This window comes from Lonchura striata, chromosome 7 (genome assembly GCF_046129695.1).
Source record: "Lonchura striata isolate bLonStr1 chromosome 7, bLonStr1.mat, whole genome shotgun sequence".
NCBI lineage: Eukaryota > Metazoa > Chordata > Aves > Passeriformes > Estrildidae > Lonchura > Lonchura striata.
The window spans coordinates 21,163,947-21,181,928 of NC_134609.1; the positions used below are offsets into that span (position 1 = coordinate 21,163,947).

General features: G+C 42.8%; 2 protein-coding genes across 2 annotated transcripts in view; one reads left to right on the plus strand and one right to left on the minus strand.

Annotated features, from left to right (window-relative positions):
• CFAP43 (cilia and flagella associated protein 43) overlaps positions 1-4,587 on the minus strand; it is a 43,623-nt gene extending 39,036 nt beyond the window's left edge. The window contains exons 1-3 of the mRNA XM_031505273.2: positions 4,538-4,587; positions 2,289-2,542; positions 1,367-1,463 (exon numbers count right to left, since the gene is read on the minus strand). Of these exons, the coding sequence (XP_031361133.2) occupies positions 1,367-1,463; positions 2,289-2,542; positions 4,538-4,581 (395 nt within the window). The 5' untranslated portion in view covers positions 4,582-4,587. The remainder of the gene's footprint in view (positions 1-1,366; positions 1,464-2,288; positions 2,543-4,537) is intronic.
• A 3,728-nt stretch (positions 4,588-8,315) lies between these two features.
• On the plus strand, positions 8,316-14,406 carry LOC110473579 (glutathione S-transferase omega-1). The gene is made up of 6 exons (XM_021536226.3): positions 8,316-8,392; positions 8,468-8,576; positions 10,044-10,266; positions 11,270-11,371; positions 13,517-13,623; positions 13,888-14,406. Exons 1-6 carry the CDS (start codon positions 8,359-8,361, stop codon positions 14,039-14,041), a joined length of 729 nt encoding a protein of 242 aa, XP_021391901.1. The 5' UTR covers positions 8,316-8,358; the 3' UTR covers positions 14,042-14,406.
• The last annotated feature ends 3,576 nt before the right edge of the window (positions 14,407-17,982 follow it).

The window sequence follows — 17,982 nt, forward strand, 5'->3', positions numbered from 1 at the left end:
GACATTTAATGCTCTACACTCTGATTTCTGACCTTTATACACACATATATCTTCAGTGAATGCACAATATAATCCAATTACAAAAACAAAGGTCCAGATTTCACAGGAAATCCCCACACCTCTGTTCAAATTATTACACATTCTAAGCTTAATATTCTAATGCAATTGTATTTTGTTACTAAATTCTTTGTGATTTAGGATGGTTTTTATGACAATTACCTGCTGATAGTTTTAACATGCTTATTCAAAATGGTTAAAATAGCTTGTCTTGGAAATTACTACTACTTTAAAGTATTTTAAAATTTCTAAGTATTTCTGGTTTTAAGAATAATCTAAAGAAGTCTCTCAGGATGGTGCATTTTTGTTTAAGAGCCCACAGTGAACACACTGGATCACGTGTGTTACTTCTGCTGTAGGTGACAAGTGTGTCAGGAAAGGCAGTGAGCCTTTGCTGGTTTCCAGTATGATATGCACAGACATCCTCCTTGAACTACAGTGTATGATCAGAGTTCACAGCAAACATTATTCATCTGCAGAAGGGATAAAGAGGCATCTGTAACAGTATCTACTCTCATTACTGAAATTCTGAAATTCCAGGTTTCTGCATCTTCACTTATAATTGTAAAAGAGAAGATCATCAGTAAACTGAGACTATACTGACTATTCCTTACATGTCCTTTCTTGCCTTTCTCCTACTCCATCCTCCACGTCTGTTTTGAAGTGCTCAGACTCCACAGTCAATAGGAACTTGCTGGCAATGAAGGCAAGAGTAGGATTGTATTTTGTAGTACAATTAAATATTAAATATTCTACCTTTCTGTATCTGGACTGCTTTATATAATACTTCACCTCAATGAGCAGAAAATTACGATCTAACCCAGTGATCCAAGTTAGTGTAATCACTGAGCAAAATTATAAGCCAGAACTAAGATCAAGCAAAAGTAATTAAGAGGCCCACTGAACATTCCAGGGGGACAAACCAGTGCAAATCGGCTTTGGAACCCTTTTCCTCTTTTCAGCAGGTAACTTTCTTCCACAAACAGCATGGTGCTCAACTTCCAACAGTGAACAGATAATTAACTGATGCTGAAGGCTCTGGAAGCACTCCAAAAAACAAAATTTGGAAGAAAGTAGAAGATAACTTTGCTACCGCTAACAGCCATTTTGTCTAGTGTCTACTAATACGAGAAAATAAACAGCATTTTTGGTACAGAAAGTTTGTAGACAATGATCAGTCAAGATAAAAAAAGAGATAAAGACAACCAGTATGTCTTCCATGTTCCTTATCTTAATCTATGCTAAAAGTAGTCACACAAAAATATGAACTAAATACAGATGGTATAAGAGAATTTTTTTTCACTCTTACCATACTGAAAGAACAAACTCTGGGATTGAAGAATAACTGGCCAGATATGGGCCTTTAAAACTAAATGCAAGTAAGGTATAGTCCAGCTGAGCATCACCTGAAATGTAAAAATAAAGAATATGGTCTTTGATTGTCCCAGACTTTATTTTATAATACCACATATACTCTTCTCACTTTCTTTATAGCCATTTTAAGTCTTTAAATATTCTTCAGGCCCTTGATTTCTTTGTTTCACTGCAGATTATTCATTTGATTTGATAATAAAAATGCTCCCTATGTATCACTGCTTGGAATTTTTTCAATTTCCTTTCCAATAATACCTTGAAATTGTGAAGTATTTTTCTCCAAGTTCCATGAAATCCTTTGCAGTCGTAATTTTATTCAAATACATGAAAAAGCAAGTATCATGATCCTTATTTAAATGGCAAGGGAACTGAAATATGAATAAGGTAAGTAACTAAACCAAGGAGAGAAATTACATGAAGCAGGCAAAAACATACATTAGATCCTGGACTCCAAATTCTAGCTGCAAGAATCCTCATCCTTCATATCCTGGATTTCTCATCTGGCTTTCAGCAGTCTGCTTGGGAGTATACTGCAGTATGATTTTATTGTTTATTCTGACTACATTTACCTAAAACTAATTCCATTTAACTCCTTTTCTTTTCTTTTTAAATTAGCTTCATTATGTATGGTCATATTCCTCCCTAGCTCAAACCTAAATAAAAGTAATGCAGTGGAAAACTCTTTCCCCTGGTCTCCATGAATCTCTTGAGACAGCTCCCTGCCACATGTCCTGTGACAGGGACAAACAGTCCCTGTTTTTCAAGTCTTATAGAAAGGCCTCACAATTTCAGAAATTGATGATTAAAGTATTGTTTTAATGAAATGATGATGATGATGAGGGTTACCACATCACTACCTTTTAATTCTGTCAGTTTTCTCAGTTCTGGAAAAGTGTAGATGTATATGAGGGGATTCAGCTTCCGGTCGGAAAAAGCCACCACTTGGCTGTTGGCATTTGCTGCAAAGGCTCCCACCTGGCCAGCCTGACACTGCACTGCTCTTGTCTTCTTTGTTTTGATGTCCAGGAAGAGGATGTAATTACCACAAGGGTAGCAGACAGTCTGATTGCTGACAAAGGCCAAGTTCTTGTTGGAGAACCCCTGAACCCAACTGCAAACAGAGTAACTGAATGTTAAAATGTGAATCAGACACATTTCTCAAAATAGGGTGCAAAAGGGAATGTTGTAGCCTAAGTTACACTGAACTGATGATTGGGATTTGCTAGAATCATCCTCATACCAGTGTTGCAAAACCACAACTAAATCTGGTATTAGTAGTCACTAGTTCACTGTTTCCAAAAACATACAGTCAATGTTACCTTGACAGTGCACAAAGGACTGGCATAAGAACATGGAGAGATGCTTTTATTTCTTTCAGTCATCACTAAAATTAAAAGTCAGCCAAGTTCACAGGCTCTGGCTTCGTACTCACATATCCCAGCAAAGGAAATTACTTTATTTGAAAGAATTGCATGGGTACGATCTATACTTGGGACCCAATTGTGTTTGCTTAACCTTTTTGCACTTCCATAGCTCATCTTGTACAATTAAAATAAAAGATATAAAGGTATAGCTTCTGTTTATATGAAGCAAACCAGGAGGACTGTTCCGCTTTAAAGACTCCAGTACTTTAGCATGGTAAAACTCAGGAATGTAAACAGGATGTGTTACACAAGCACTGAAATAAATTACTGAACAGGCCTCTGTTTATGAGCTTACAACATGTCAACAAATTCCTAACTGCTTGCAGATGTTTTTACTTTTCAAAAACTGTGTGGACAAACATTAGGGTCATCTTACCAAAGGGATTTGCATTTATCACCAAGTGAGGATGTCAGTTTAGCCTGCTGGTACCACAGCAGGAAAGTTCCAGCAGTGTAAGAGATACCCTCTGCGTACAACACTGCTGTTAGCATCCTATATTTGAATTATTATTCAGAAGCATCCCACCTGTTTCCCATCTTTTTCCAAGTCAGAGAATTTGATTGGGAGAGACCTTTGTTCTCTGCAATGACCAGGAACATTTTTATGCTCCTTTCACAAACCTAAGTCAGTCATAAAATCAGATCAGTTGCTGACCCTCTGTACTCTTCAGAGAAGATGGTACTAAAGCCTCAGCACTCTCACTTAGGAACATTTTAAAATTACTGGTCTTGAGATAAATTTATGTCCAGCAATAACTTCCCATTATCTTCTCTGAGGAGTTTCTGCTCTTGGCTTCTTTTGCTACATAGGAGTCAAGTGGAGCCAGAGAGGAGTGGGAACATGGACAATGTGCTTGTAGAGATGAACTGAAAGCCATGGCAACAGAGGAGATATTTCACCTGACAATGTTTTTCTGGTTCTTCCTTTGTTCAAGAACAGTTTTTATGGGGTACCATGGCAATGACACCTCGCTGAACATGCTTAGAGAACCAGCTCTGTGCTTTTCTGCAACATTAGCTCTCAACCAGAGGAAATGAAGTATTTCTGTTTGTGGAGGTAAAATGGAATGTAGAAAACTTGTACACAGGGATATATTAATGGGGGTGACAGTGCAATTTATCATTCTTACAAACCCAGTAAAGGCCTAAGGGGACAAAGGTTCAGGCTGTTATATTAAAGAGATAGATAGATAGATAGATAGATAGATAGATAGATAGATAGATAGATAGAGATGGATGATAGATTAGATAGATAGATAGATAGACAGACAGACAGACAGATAGATGGATAGATAGATAGGTAAACTACTGTGTGAGTGACCACGAACTGGAACAGGCTTTTTCAGACTGTCACCCCTAAACTGTATCACCCAGCACCAGATCCAGATCCAGGCTGTGGAGTCTTCCTCAGCGGAGCTCTCCCACGCAGCATGCTCTGGGATGACCCTGCCTGAGCAGGGGGTTGGAGCAGGTGCCCCACTGCGGTCCCCTGGACCCGCCCGATTCCGTGACCCTGTCATCTGCCATGCTTCTTTCTCTCTCCCCCCGGGCTCTCCTGCCAGACCCCGAGAGCGCAGCCTCCCTCCCTCTCCCTGTCTGACCGCCCTATTCACAGCGCAGCACAGCACACCGCGCACCCAGCCGGGCTCAGGACCGTGAGGGCTCCGCGCCGCCGCCCCCACCTCACGTCCAGGGCGGCTCCCGCCGAGCCCGGCCCCGCCGCCATCCCCGCCGCCGCGGCGCCCCCGCGCCCTGGCAACAGCAACGCCGCCCGCTATTGGCCCGGCTCGGAGCCCGCAGCTGATTGGCCCGCGCCCCTGCGCCAGCCAATCAATGAGTATGGGCGGGTATTTAAGAGCCCAGGACAGGCCAAAGTTTCTCTCACCTGAGCCTTGAGAAGCGTCAGGGATGTTTGAGAAGCTCTTATTGTTGATAAGATGGCTGAGCCCCTGAGCCGCTGATATCTGTGTCCTTGCACCTGGGCAATCACTGCTGCTCAATCAAGTGTAGGAGTGCACCAGCTTTGGCGGAGGGACTGTGGGTTCCGTCTCTTGGTCACGCTGTGTGTCCCTGCACCTGCTGCAGTGCCATCTGCCCGTCTCTTTGCAGGACAGCTGTGCCTGTTTTCCCACTGCCTTTTGTGTCTTTCTGGAGTCTCCACCTGTGAAAAACGCTAATCACTTGGTGTGGGATCCCCAGCCGTACTCTGTGATCCCATGTGGTGTTGAAATTCCTCCTCCAACCCGTGCTTCCAAAGAAAAACTGGGCAGCCTCTTGCTGTTCGGTCTCAAGGCAGTTTATTGTTGGTTATCTAAAAGATTGTCTTATCAGGCTGCGGCTGCTTGGTCAGCAGCCCGGGCAGAGGCACACACACACTGACATCCTCTCTGTCTGCTGTCTTCTTCTTTCTCCCCGCCCAGGGCTGCTGCTATCTTTTATATGATATATTACTTATTACATCTTTATAGTTTTCCCCCAACACCTACTACCTATATTACAAAGTGCATTTCTACTCTAAACCAATCTGTGAGTGCCAACATCACCAAGAACATGGAGGCAAGGAAGAAGAAGGAGGAAGAACAGGATCAGCCCACTTTCCTCCATCTTAGAACTTCTGACCCCCATGTACAAAGTAAAAAAAACCCTGTACAAGTGTTAAAACCCCCCTGTACAATACTAAAAAAATTTCCCCTCTGTTTTGTAACTACTTTTACTATACTATCTAACCCTTTGTGACTGCTTGTTCCACCTCCAAATTTGGTAACTCATTCCATTGCTCAAACTCAAAATCACAGCTGTTTTCAGCAGCCTGCCAGGGTCTAAAATGCTTCTGACCAAGGCCTGGAACCTCTAAAAATATCTGAGAGACATTTTGAGTTCTAACAACTTGGTTTTTAAAATTTTAAAAGTTTAATAATAATAAAATGGTCATAAAAACAGTAATACAATTAGAGAAATAAAAATTTAGAGTTAGGACAATTACAAGACAATAAAAAGCAAAGAATTATGGACATTTGGATGCTCTTGGGCACTTAAGCTATGACAAGCATGTTTTGTTAGCAAAGGAATAACCTTTAAAAACCATACACTGTTGCATATTCATACATGCTTCATGGTTATGCATACATTCTATTTAAATAAGAACTTTTGCCTGTTATATGTCAACTATTTATTTTAATCCCCATGGCATCTTTGAGTAAGGCTTAAAGAAATTAGCTTATTTTGACAAGAGAACCATAAATTCCTCTTTTCTGGAAGATTTAGGTGTTCCGAGACTGTTATCTCAAAGGGAGTATCTCATTCTTTAAAAAAAAAACCCTCCACATACATAGTTTCTATTTTAACATTATGTTACAACTTAAAACTATATTTAACACACAACTTAAGAGAATTAATACAGCATAACTTTCTAACATTACACATATAATAATCATTTTAATATTTGCAAAAAGCCAACCATAAAATATGCATTTTTCACACTCTCCCTAAAGGTGTTCAGCAGGGGTCTAGATCTGGTGCTGGGTGATATGGTTTAGGGGTAACAATTGGACTTGATGATCTTGAATGTCTCTTCCAACCTTAATGATTCTGTAATTCTACAAGATACAAACGTTCTTCTTGGATTGTGTACAATAAAGCTCCTGAAGCTTCAGAGGGAGCTGAGGAGAAGTTTTCCCCAGAAAAAAAAGAGAAAGTACACCTGCAGCCTTTTCCTCTGTACTTGAAGCTTTTAGCCTGGTAACACAGTAAGAACCTCCAAGTATTTTTAAAAATTGATTTATTTTCCTAAGGGAGGATTGTTATTTATAGTGTGTTGCTTGTGTTAGCTTGCTGTCACTTCCTGGTACAGTGGCAGTGTGCAGTTTTGCAATTCTGGTGTGCACTCACAGTGCTAGAGGGCAATGCTTGGGGAGTGGCTTTTCTGTCCAGAGGCAGCAGAACAAACCCATTCCTTACCTCTTGTCTGTACAGGCACTCTGCATGCCAGGCAACAGCAGGAGAGAATGTGGAAGTGGGTTTATTTAATTTGGTACTTCAGAGGGCCTATTGTAGCATGTGGGTCTTGTGATGCTGGTTTGAGTTCCTACATGCCTGTCTCCAGGCTGTGAGTTTGCAGACTGCCTGCGTGTTTCATAATTGCTATGAGAAATTTCAAATCAATTTTCTCTATTTTCATCACCCAAAACTTTGCTGAATCTTTGCTAAGGATAGGTACCTAGAGGAAAAAGGACTATGTCCTCTAACATAGTTTGGGGGTTTTTGGAATTTTTTTTAATTGTAGGAGAAATTATTTTGTGGGCAAAGAGCACCTTATGTACAGGTTCTGTTTGCCTAGGGCATGGGAGACTTGTGCAACAAATCACCACTCCCTTTCTGTGCTGAGCTGCTTAATATATACATAACCAAGCAGCAGTGACTCAACAAAAATCATGTTCCTCCATTGCAATGGATAATGGTGTCAAGGTCATGGTTGTGTTACTAGTTACCATCTTGTTGTTTATCTGCAGATGAGATCACCACTGGAAATATTGATAAAATGCTCTTTTAGCCTGGGGGTTTGACAGAGGAGTATACTAAGCCAGGAAGGCCAGGATTTTCCCTTTGGCAAGAGCAGGATTTTCTCCCTTTGGCAAGAGCTGTGCCAGCCCACTGGTCCCTACAAATGTGCTGTTTCCTATTAATGTACAGTGCCAACCTGAAGATTGGTGTGTGGAGCCACAGGAAGGGAATCACTTTACCTCTGTGGTCAGAAATCAACTTGGACACTGTGTGTATATATGAAAATCATTAAGAGGAAAGCATCTCCATTTCCTTTATTATACTTTAAGGAAAGCTGGTACAAGGAAGGCCCTGGTGCCCTAATCTCAAGTGAAGAGGGAGCAAAGGGATGGAAGAGACTGCAATCTGTGCTTTGGTTCTTTCTTTTGCTCTGTGCACACGCTGATGTTCCCACAAAGACCCTGTTTGCAGAAGCAAGCATGAAGCCCTCTGTAACTGCACTAAGTTAGATTTAACTTTTGCTATGCTCTGTTGTTTGCTGGGTTATTGTCTCCTCTCGGGGTTTTTATCATGAAGCAGGACAGATAAACTCTTCTTGCTCCCCTCAAGGTGGGGTTGGATGGTGTTTTGGAGGGCGGTAGGTGATGCAGGAGGAGGCACCGAGGGGAATCTGGTGCCTCGCTGGCACTGCTGATACACGCCTGGCCCGTGAGGCGGAGTCCGGCCGTGGGTGTCCCATCCCCACGGTACCGCCCGAGGCGGTTGTGCAGCTCTTTGTAAACGGAGAGGGAGAGAAGAGCGCCGTTCCCAGCCGGGTGGGGCGGGCGGCCAGCTCCAGGAGCCGGCCCCGGGCAGCGCCGGGCTCAGCAGCGCTGCCCCGGCCCGGGCGGGAGGCGGGCCGGGGGCGGGGCCGCGCACCCGTTCCGCGGCGGGCGGCGCGGGGCCGGGTGCGGAGGGGCCGTCGCGGAGCGGGGCCGTCGCGGATCGGAGCCGTCGTGCCAGGATGTCGGGCGATCACTCCCGCAGCCTGGGCAAGGGTAAGCGGCGCGGGGCCGGCGCGGCTGGGCGGGCGGCGGAGCGCCGGCGGTCTCACCCCTCTGCTGTCCCCGCAGGCAGCGCGGCGCCGGGCCCGGTGCCCGCGGGGCTGATCCGGCTCTACAGCATGCGCTTCTGCCCCTTCGCGCAGCGGACGCGCCTGGTCCTCCGCGCCAAGGGCATCAGGTGAGCTCCGCCGCGCAGCCCAGGCCCGCCTTCCTTACTGTCCTAAATTCAACATCCCTGAACCAACTGCTGGGGAGGACGCTCCTGTGCCTGATTTTCCTCTGAAGCTTGAATAAGTAGGGTGTGTACAAAAGCACCCAAAGTAAAAACCCCAAGCTGCTTTTCTTTTATAATTCTTGCCTGTGGTAACTTCCCCTGAGTAAGTCTGACTAGAGACATAACACGCACTGTTTGTTTTTGATGTGAGTGGCCGTGAAAATTCTGGAAGCTGTAAATACTCAGTGTTTCTGTTGTGCACTGCCCAACAAAACACACTAGTGAGTGAATGACGTTTTTAAAAGAGGAAATGTACTGTGTTCCCATAACAGTGTCTTGTTCTTGTGCTGTACTAAGTTAATAAAATACAGTACTTGTGTTTGTTTCTTTTTCATGATAGCCATTTCAGCATTCTTGAATGGTGTTGAATGTGTCTCCCAGGTACAAATTAAAATTAACTGTTTTTTCCATCTTTTTGTAGTCCTGCCAAGTCCAAGGCCTGCCAGTGGTTTGTCAACCAACACAGGGCTGAGAGTTCATGCTGGCTTAGGGAATGCTAAGAGGTCTCTTGATAGTAAGATGAAAGTCGAGTTAGTTGTTTTTTATATCGGTGTTTTGGTTTTGGAAGAGTAGATGCAATAAAACCTCTATGTCAGTTTAATTATGTTTTTATTTAGTGTCTTTAGACTGATAGTGGAGCTGGAAGGTTTGTTGTAGAATAGTGATTTTGGAGGGGTTTTATGGCTACCTAGAAATTATAGTTGCCTTCTGGTAACTTCTCTGTTGTTTTGAAGGTTCGGCTATGTTTAGCAGACCTTTGGGCTTAATAGGAATATTCTGGGGTCACACATATAACTCAGCATATAACTTTTGGTTTTTTAATATAGACATATTTCCCATGTATTTTTTTGATCAATATCTTTACCCTTACCCTAAGCACTTGTTCTTTATGAGGCCATAGGTTGGAAGATAAGTAGGAAGGATGCTCTCCTAATTTGTTCTTTGGTGTAAGGGCAGGTTAAGGTTCAGGTGCATTTCTTAATTGAGGTGTAGCTCATTTGCAGTCAACTGCTTTTTTCTTAGACTGCTCCTGAACTCACATGTGATAAGTGTGCTGAGTTCTAATCTTTGTTTTTAGCCTGGTAGTTGGGTGCTTGTTAAACTAATAAAGACATGCATGCGGTCTGCAGACAGCTCATTGCAAGTCAGTGTGTGCTTTTTCCAGCAAACTGTGGTAGTATATCTGTGTCAAAGTCCCGCAAACAGCTTAAAAAAAAAAAAAACCAAACCAAAACCAACAGGGGAGTACAAGGGCTTGAGGGTCAAGTCTCTCAAGTACTGAGCTGTTGAGGTGACTGCATTTCACCGTGGTATGGAGGGGACTGGAGCAGAACTGAGCCTGTATGGGTCTTGTTTCTTTTGCTCTTTTAGCCATGAAGTAATTAACATCAATCTGAAGAACAAACCTGACTGGTACTTTGAGAAGAACCCCTCTGGACTGGTTCCTGTTCTGGAGACCAGCAAGGGCCAGCTGATCTGGGAGTCCCCAATCACCTGTGAGTACTTGGATGAAGCATTTCCAGGGAAGAAGCTGATGCCTTCAGACCCCTATGAGCGAGCTTGTCAGAAGATGCTCTTGGAAGACTTCTCAAAGGTATTGTGTGATCAGAGTGGGACTGTTTCTGAATTCACCATTGCACCAAAAAATGCAGCTCTGTTGCTGACGTTGCTTTTTCATCCTTGAAGGCAGATTTTGTTATCTGGGATGAGCATTTAAATAAGCAGAGGGCATATATGGGGCCTTTTGCTGTGAGCACATACAATCTGCTGTGTCTCTGAATTGCTCCCAGAATTAAATGCGAGGTTGGATGCAGGAAAGCATCCAAGCAAGTGAAAGTTTGTATGACTGAGGTAGGGTTTTGAGAATCCTACAGTAGAGCAAAGGTTAGCAGACCAAACCTGCCAAATATGTGAGATCTGGGAAGTGACAATTGCTATATTTTATTCTGATCATTTCTGTAGGAAATGCTGTGTGAATGCAAGATGTGGGAAGTGCCTGACTGAGAGAGCCTAAAACCATGGACAGGAGATGGCACATGGCTGTAAACATGAGACTTGTGTAGGGAGGCTGGTTTTGGCTCTTATTTGGGGTTGGAGCCGGTTGACTGGAATTAACCTCTTTGTACATTCAAACATAAAAAGCATGTGATTTGAGGAGCGTAGGAAGTGAAAAAGTCACATGGGTATGAGACAGGAGAGAGAAACAGAAGATGCAAAAGGATATGGACAAAGAAGGGGAATAAAAGGGAGAATGTATTTACAACAGGCTTTTGTAAATAGACTGAATGGAAAGAGGGAAGTGTGTTGCAAGAAAGAAAATTTGCAGGTGGGAAACACTTTTCTTCTCACTATTCTCTTATGACAAGACTAAAATTCATTACTGTTTGTATTAATTATTCCTCTAGGCTTTTGCTTGCCTTTTATGAAGTATAGAAGATTTTTATCAATAGACTTTATGTAGCTCTTTACATCAAATCTCTTTAAGATTTAATTTGCATTTAATATCTTAACATCTAAGTTAAGGTTTTAAGTTTTGAGTGACTAACTTCTATTATTGTAATAAGTACATTAAAAACTTTATACTTTCCTTTGTATAGATAACACCCTTGCTTTTCAAGCATGTGTTGGCAGTCAAAGATGGACAGGACACCACTGCACTGAAAGCAGAGATTGCTGAAAAGTTTGGCAAACTTGAAGAGGTGAGACTATTTAATGATAACGAGGAGATTGCCAGCCTTTATATGTTCCCATTTTTTTCTTTCATGCTGTGGTATTTGGAGGTAGAGCTCTCATTTAGTTGGTAGTTACAAGAAGAAACAATCTCAGTTTATTACCCTCAGCCCAGGATGCACAAGGGCACCATTGGAATAAATTTCAAGGACCAAAACTGAACTTTATCTAGCTAAACTAAACTCTGTCTAACAATAAAGACTGTGTAGACTTGTAGAGATTTTTGAATTCTAGCAGACTGCTAGAATTGCCCTGGATATCTTTGTTCTGCTTTAAATGAAGGAGACCTTGCAGCATGTACTAAGAGCAAGGGCTGAAGAGTCTGAGCTGCTGAAGAGCATCTGTGCTGAAAGCAGTGCAGATACCTTAGTGATGACATAAAATCTTTTTCATTCTAGAGCTTATCTTTGGGGGTGGGTGGCAGCAGAATGTAATGTGTGCTTTGTAGAAATCCAATCCTGGATCGTGTTCTGCTACTGGTGGTGTAGTGCAACTTCAGTGGAGCTCCAGGAAGTGTCAGGTGGCTTTGATGCTGTGTTAGCCACTTGACAGTCTGTGCCAGTAATGGTTCTTGGCTAGTCTGAACAGCTGTTGGACTTGTCTCTGTCATGAGCCCATTCCGTCTGTCTTTAGCAGCCACAGCCAATGCTTGGGTGGGTCACTGAAGAGGAGTTCCTCCAGAGTATTTCTGTTCTGGTGCAAAGCTGCCAATAACCTTTTAGAACTTTCCTAGTTTTCCTAACAGTCCATTGCATTCTGCTTTCCCATCCCCTTGGGCTGCCAAAACACAATTGTTTCCAGGGTAGTCTTGTCCATCTGATCAGACTGAGGCTGGAGTAGTGCAGATGATGAGTTCCTGGGGGAAGATATGTTTCACTTCTCTGAAATACAGATGTACTAAATATAAGGAAGGATTAATCTTGTGATTAATACTGTGAAATAACTTGGCTGTTCCTTCAGTGTCTCTATTTTACTGTACTCTGAATAGTTTTATGGCAGCAGCTGATGGTCAGCTGTGAATAGGAGGCCAGAACAGAGCCATGCCAACTTCCCTCAGTGCATTGCAAGAGATATTCCCGAGGGAAGCTACTTTGGAACGCTTCTGTGTTTCGATTTCTGCTGCCCGACAGAGGGGGCTGTGTTTCCGTCTCTGCTCTTGTGCAGCTGCTGGTTGTGTTCTGCCAGACACCTGGAGCTCAAACAGCTCCATACTTCCTGAAGGGCTGCTTTAGGATTTCTGCTAGATCACGGGGTTATGGACAGGGAATAAATGCCATGTGAGTGTATAGGGTGTGTGTGTTGAGAAAAGACCAAGACTATTAAGGTCTTTTGAGTTCCACCATTAAAACATCAAAGTGCCTGAAAACAGAGCCACTAGTGAATCTAGAGCCAATAACTTAATGGAAGAAGAGAACAAGCTCTGGAGGGTCCTTAAAACATATTAAACTTAGATAACCATGGCACTTAAACATGCATCAGAGTTACAAATGTAACAGGAGAGCTTGCTGCATGCTTTGTGGCCCTGCTTTCTGTGCAGAGCTGTGAGAAGGATCTCTTTCTAGTGTAAGTTACACTTGCTTCCTGGTGCCTTTGCACCTGGAATTAAATGCAATTTGAGATATAAGGTTCAAAATGCTTCCCTGACACTACTTTGCCTCAATTGTCATGGGAAAAGAGTCCCTGCTAAAATGGTGCTCTAATTTAGCAGGATGATTAATTTAGCTGGATTTATTGCTCAAGAAATGCATGTTTGCTGCTGTGTTTGATTAGTCTGTGCCATTTATGCTTTATGACAAGCAAGAAATCACAAAAGAGGAGCCAAACTCCTCTTTGTTTGTGCACATGCTGCAGCTTGTTAGTGGTTCATGTTTCATGACAGATTTTGAACCTCTGGAGAAGAGCTGCGCTGAGTGTATGAAATAGCAGCTGTAGTATTAAGCTTGACTACACTGACTCTGCTAATACTGCGTCCACAAGATAAATATACTGTATCTCCTTCATTTGCTCACTGATCTCTGTAATGTTCCTGCCTTCCACTATGCAGTGGGGTTTTTGTGTAGCGTTCTGCTGCACTTTTCCTTTGGTGGGCAGCTGACACCTCTCACCCTTCACAGGTTCTGTCCAAACGCAACACAGTGTTTTACGGTGGGGACTCAGTCTCAATGGTTGACTACATGATCTGGCCATGGTTTGAACGTCTGGAACCATTCCAGCTGAAAGAGTGAGTACTTTGCCTGGCTTCTGGTGTGTTCTGAAGTGCCTTAGCATCAATATTCCTGGTGTACCCTGCAGCAATGGGCCACTTTTGGGGACTGCTGAAGAAAGCTTGTATTATGTTGCAGTTTGGGGGAAGCATCCTGCTCTAAACTGGACATTGTACTGGGACAGAGAAAGTATTAAAATGGATCTGTTCAAGCTGCTTTGTTTCCTTGATGCCCTCCAGATTTTCCATTTGCATTACTCGGTCTCTTCCTTTTTCCTGTAGCTCTTTGAATCACACCCCAAAGCTCCAGCGCTGGGTGGAGGCCATGAAGGAGGACCCTGCTATCAAGGCTACAATAACTGACCCACAGACATTCAAAAACTACCTCCAGCTGTATCTGAAGAACAGCCCTGAGGCATGTGATTATGGGCTCTGAGGTGCTAGCAGGAATCTGCTTGTTGAAGTGTTAGTGCTGTTTTTCAGTGTGGGAAGTCAGTGTCATTTGGTGGGGGCTCTTCTGTGGTTGCATTCATAGTGGGGAATAAATCTGTGCTGAAAAGGCTGAGAAACCTTCCTGTTGGGGGAAGGATGTGCTGGCTTCAAGCAGGAGATGGAAAGTCATTGTTGGCCATGAATATTGCGTAAAGCAAATTCTCAACTCAAAAGGTGATGGTCTATTATCTCTGGGCTCTTTGTAGGTATTGCAGTGGACAGTCCCTGAACTGATGCTGTTACCTGATTTAAAAATTGTAATACTTGTGTCTTGAAAATGAATAAAAAGCAAGCAATGTTGTCTTCAAATGGTTTTTCCTTCTGTTTCTGGGCAGCTGTTAGTTACACAGAGAGAGAGAAGCAGTGTACTGTAAAGGCTAAAACAGATAGTGTGGCTTGTGAAGTTAAAATGTGATTCCTAGTACAGACTGCTTGTCTCTTCAGACAGCTATACTGCTAAAACACTCACTTTGCAGTCCTGCCCACCTACCCCTGCTGAAGTCATGTTTGCAGGAACCATCTAGTAAGGACTTCTAGTTTTGGTTAAATATGCTAGGGGAGGGTATGGTTATAATCCTTCTCTGCCCTTCTGAAGTACTGGTGTGTTTATTCTAGGTTCTAACCTAAAGGCTGGAGTAAGGAGTAAAGCCAACAAAAACAATATCCTGAGCAGAAGGACATTTATTTTCTGTTCTCAGAATTTGAAGCATTGCTCTGCTTGTCAAGGTGTAGGTAAAATTAGAGAGCAGGATTGGAGTTTAGTCAGAACATTGTGCTGGTGATGTCTTGCTGCTGGTGAAGGAAAGAGTATGTTCTGATTCATCAGGTAAGTGGCAGGATCAGAGCTTTTTAGTTGAACATCTTTGAAACTATCCTGCATGTTAATATAGCAATGTGGGGACAAGATTATTTGAATCCCAAGCAGTCACAGGAAAAACTTCTTCCTGTCCTGTTTTTTCCTTTTTTTTTCCTGTCCCATCTGTGACTAATTCTGATGTTGCTCAGTTTTGTATGTCTGTCAGAGCACCAGCAACCCAAACTAGCCATAATTCCAGGGGATAAGCACACAGAAAGAAATAAGGCAAAGCAGCGTGTCCAGGGGACAGGGCTGTGGTTCCTGTGGGACTGAGGTGGTTGTCGTGAGAGATCCAAGACTGTTCCTATCTGCCTCCCATTGCAGTGAGGTGAGGTAGCATAGCAGAATGTGGCGGTTCATGGATTTCATGGTAATTGAGACACTGGGAGTCTTGGAGCTTTTCTGGAGGAAAAGTAGACTGATCTTTTTCCTGTAACATGTTCTGCTCTGGCACGGTAACTCTGAGGTGATGCATGCTTGTATAACTTTAAGTAGGAAAGAGATTTGATGAGAAAAGAACAATGGGCAGGAGCTTGGTCTGTCAGCCTGTGGCTATTGGAGGGGCTTCTTTATGCTCTTACTAGCTTTAGATCAAACTATGCAGCTTTTCCCCTCCTGTTTATCTTCGTGACTTTTAAATACATCTGGCACTACTTAGAAAAATAATAATTATGCTGCTGTTCCTTCCAGAATATTGTAGTTTTTAAAAAAATTTCCAGTTGGGATGTGATGCTACACATGTTTCGTAGATTGTCAGAGGACCCAGAGGAAGCCAAGATCTGTGAAATGTTGTCAGGATGTGGATCTGGGCCCCTTCATTAGATGAAAGCAGGGTTTGAGCTTTATAAAACCAATGTCTCTGAAGTAATGTTGGTGGGATCTAAGTGGCAAACTTCCAAGAATTAACTGCAGAACATTTTGGTTTTATTAGCAGCTCTGCTTTGTGCAGGGCTTGTTAAAAGCTGTTAGGATAGTGCTAGAAATATATTACAGTTTGCTCCGACTGTAGTGGGAGATTTGACATTAGGGAGACCCAGTAATAGGTTAAGAGCAGAGATCAAAATCCAAAAACTGAACTGGCTCCAGCCAGACCACAGTAACCCAGAGACTGTGTTATCTGAACAGAAAGAAGTGCTGTCCCCATCTTTATTTAGTGACTGTAGTGTACCATTATAAATGTGCTATTTCAGCAAAAAAAAAGTAAAATGAAATATTCTGCTTTATAATTTACTATTAAATATCTGTGTTCTAAATCCCCAAGCAGACAGCTGGGGTCTTGAACTCATTACAGCACAGCAAGAAATGCAGGCCTCAGGCAAAGTGTTTTTAATGTGGTAATGAATATGCAATACTGGCCCAGTCTTGAAAGGAAAAAAACAAGTTATGTGGAATGGACTGGCTCTCTCCTTTCAGGGTGGATGGGTGTAAAGGAGACATTTGCATTTTCAGCCTTGGTCAGCAGAAGAGAAGGATGGAAGTAGGTAAGGAAAGGATCAAGATGAGCAGCTCTCCCCTGTGGTCAGAGCTCTCCTTAAAACCTGTGGATCAGGTAGTACAGTAAGGAGGTTTTGCCTTCTGCTCCATGTTTTGCCCTTGAAAATTGTTAGTGCTCTTGCTTTGAAAAAGAGGGTGCTTATGTGTTTGTTTTCTGGTTTTGTGCCACCAAATATAACTGCTACTATGTTAAAAAAGATAGATTCAGTGTCAAGCAAACAAGGACAGAATCTGTCTTAGAAGAAAAGATGAGTTTGGTAGCATAATAGATACTTTGGATAGCAAGGCACTTGCCCTTGTTCTGTCCTGCATATGTAGCATGTGCCTGTATCTTTATTGACATCCTTGAGATGGTTGCTACCCTCATACAAGATATTGTCCAGTGTTTGTTCATTATAATTTTAGGATCCCTTATATTGGAGATAAGAGAAAGGTTGAGGGGAGCCAAGACAGGAGGAAGGAATGGGAATCCCAGGTTCTCACATCTGGGAAGTTTTGCTGAGTTTTGAGTACGTTAAGTGGGAGCCTGGGTGAATAGGACTGCAGCTATAACAGAAGGCCCTTGCTTGGGGAAATTGTTGAGAAGTTTCTGTCTAGGGAGGTAGTAAAAGGGCCAGTGTTTCTTGCACTGAAAGTGGTTGTAACTGGATGTATTGGTTTCAAAAGTTTCAAAAATAATGTACTACAGACACATGGAACACTTGTTTCAACTCCACGCAGATGCCTATGGATTTGTTGTTTTTCCTACTCAATCAAAAAGGAAGAGAAAAGGCAATCTGAACTTTTTGATGCTTCACTTAATCTCAGATTCTTGCTTCATTTAGCAGCTTTCTGTCCTGCTCACCAGACAGGCATGGCTGTGAGTGCATGTGTTGGCCATGTGGTGTTGGCACAATGTTACATGTCCTGGCACTGCTCTGCCCTGTTTTCCACTGTCATGGCATCTGTAATGTTCCCCTGCATTAGCAGGGTTTGAGAACTGGCTGTGTTATCCTTTCTCCTGTCTTTACTAGTAGCCTGATTATTTCACCATGGTTCCTTGGACACAGATTTCACTTGGGAATGACTTGTGAAAATGCAGTCTCTCTAAAGTTGTGAGGTCAGGGGCAATTTTGTTAAATCACTTCATTTTCTGTAAGATAGAAACAGTCTTTTCTACTGCTGGTCCAAAGCCAACAGGGATGGCAGTTGCTGATTCATCTGAGTTGAATCAGCAAAGTGAAGATGCCACATGATGTCATTAGTATTTTTCCCCTTCTACAACACTTGAATTTACTAAAACAGGAGTTACAAAACTCGTCAGTGAGATGCAACTGTGCTTGGGGTGGAGTGTGACAGCTGTTTAGCAGTCTGCAATAACACTGTATCTGAGTCTAGGAGGGAGTGAGAATGCAGCTGGCATGAAGGGGCTGATGCATGGAGCCTGTACTGTGCCTCTCAGTGTGTTCTGGTGAGCAGGAAACAGTTTGTGAGAACTGCAGCACGTGCTGCAGGTTTGTGTCTTAGAACCACCACCCTTGGCAGAGCTGATGGAA

Bases quoted from the DNA above. Each gene is read 5' to 3' on its own strand.
- LOC110473579 (XM_021536226.3), top strand. From the start codon at position 8,359: ATGTCGGGCGATCACTCCCGCAGCCTGGGCAAGG. The intron at 10,267-11,269 runs GTATTGTGTGAT...TCCTTTGTATAG, and splicing joins TCTTGGAAGACTTCTCAAAG to ATAACACCCTTGCTTTTCAA. The intron at 13,624-13,887 runs GTGAGTACTTTG...TTTTTCCTGTAG, and splicing joins GAACCATTCCAGCTGAAAGA to CTCTTTGAATCACACCCCAA.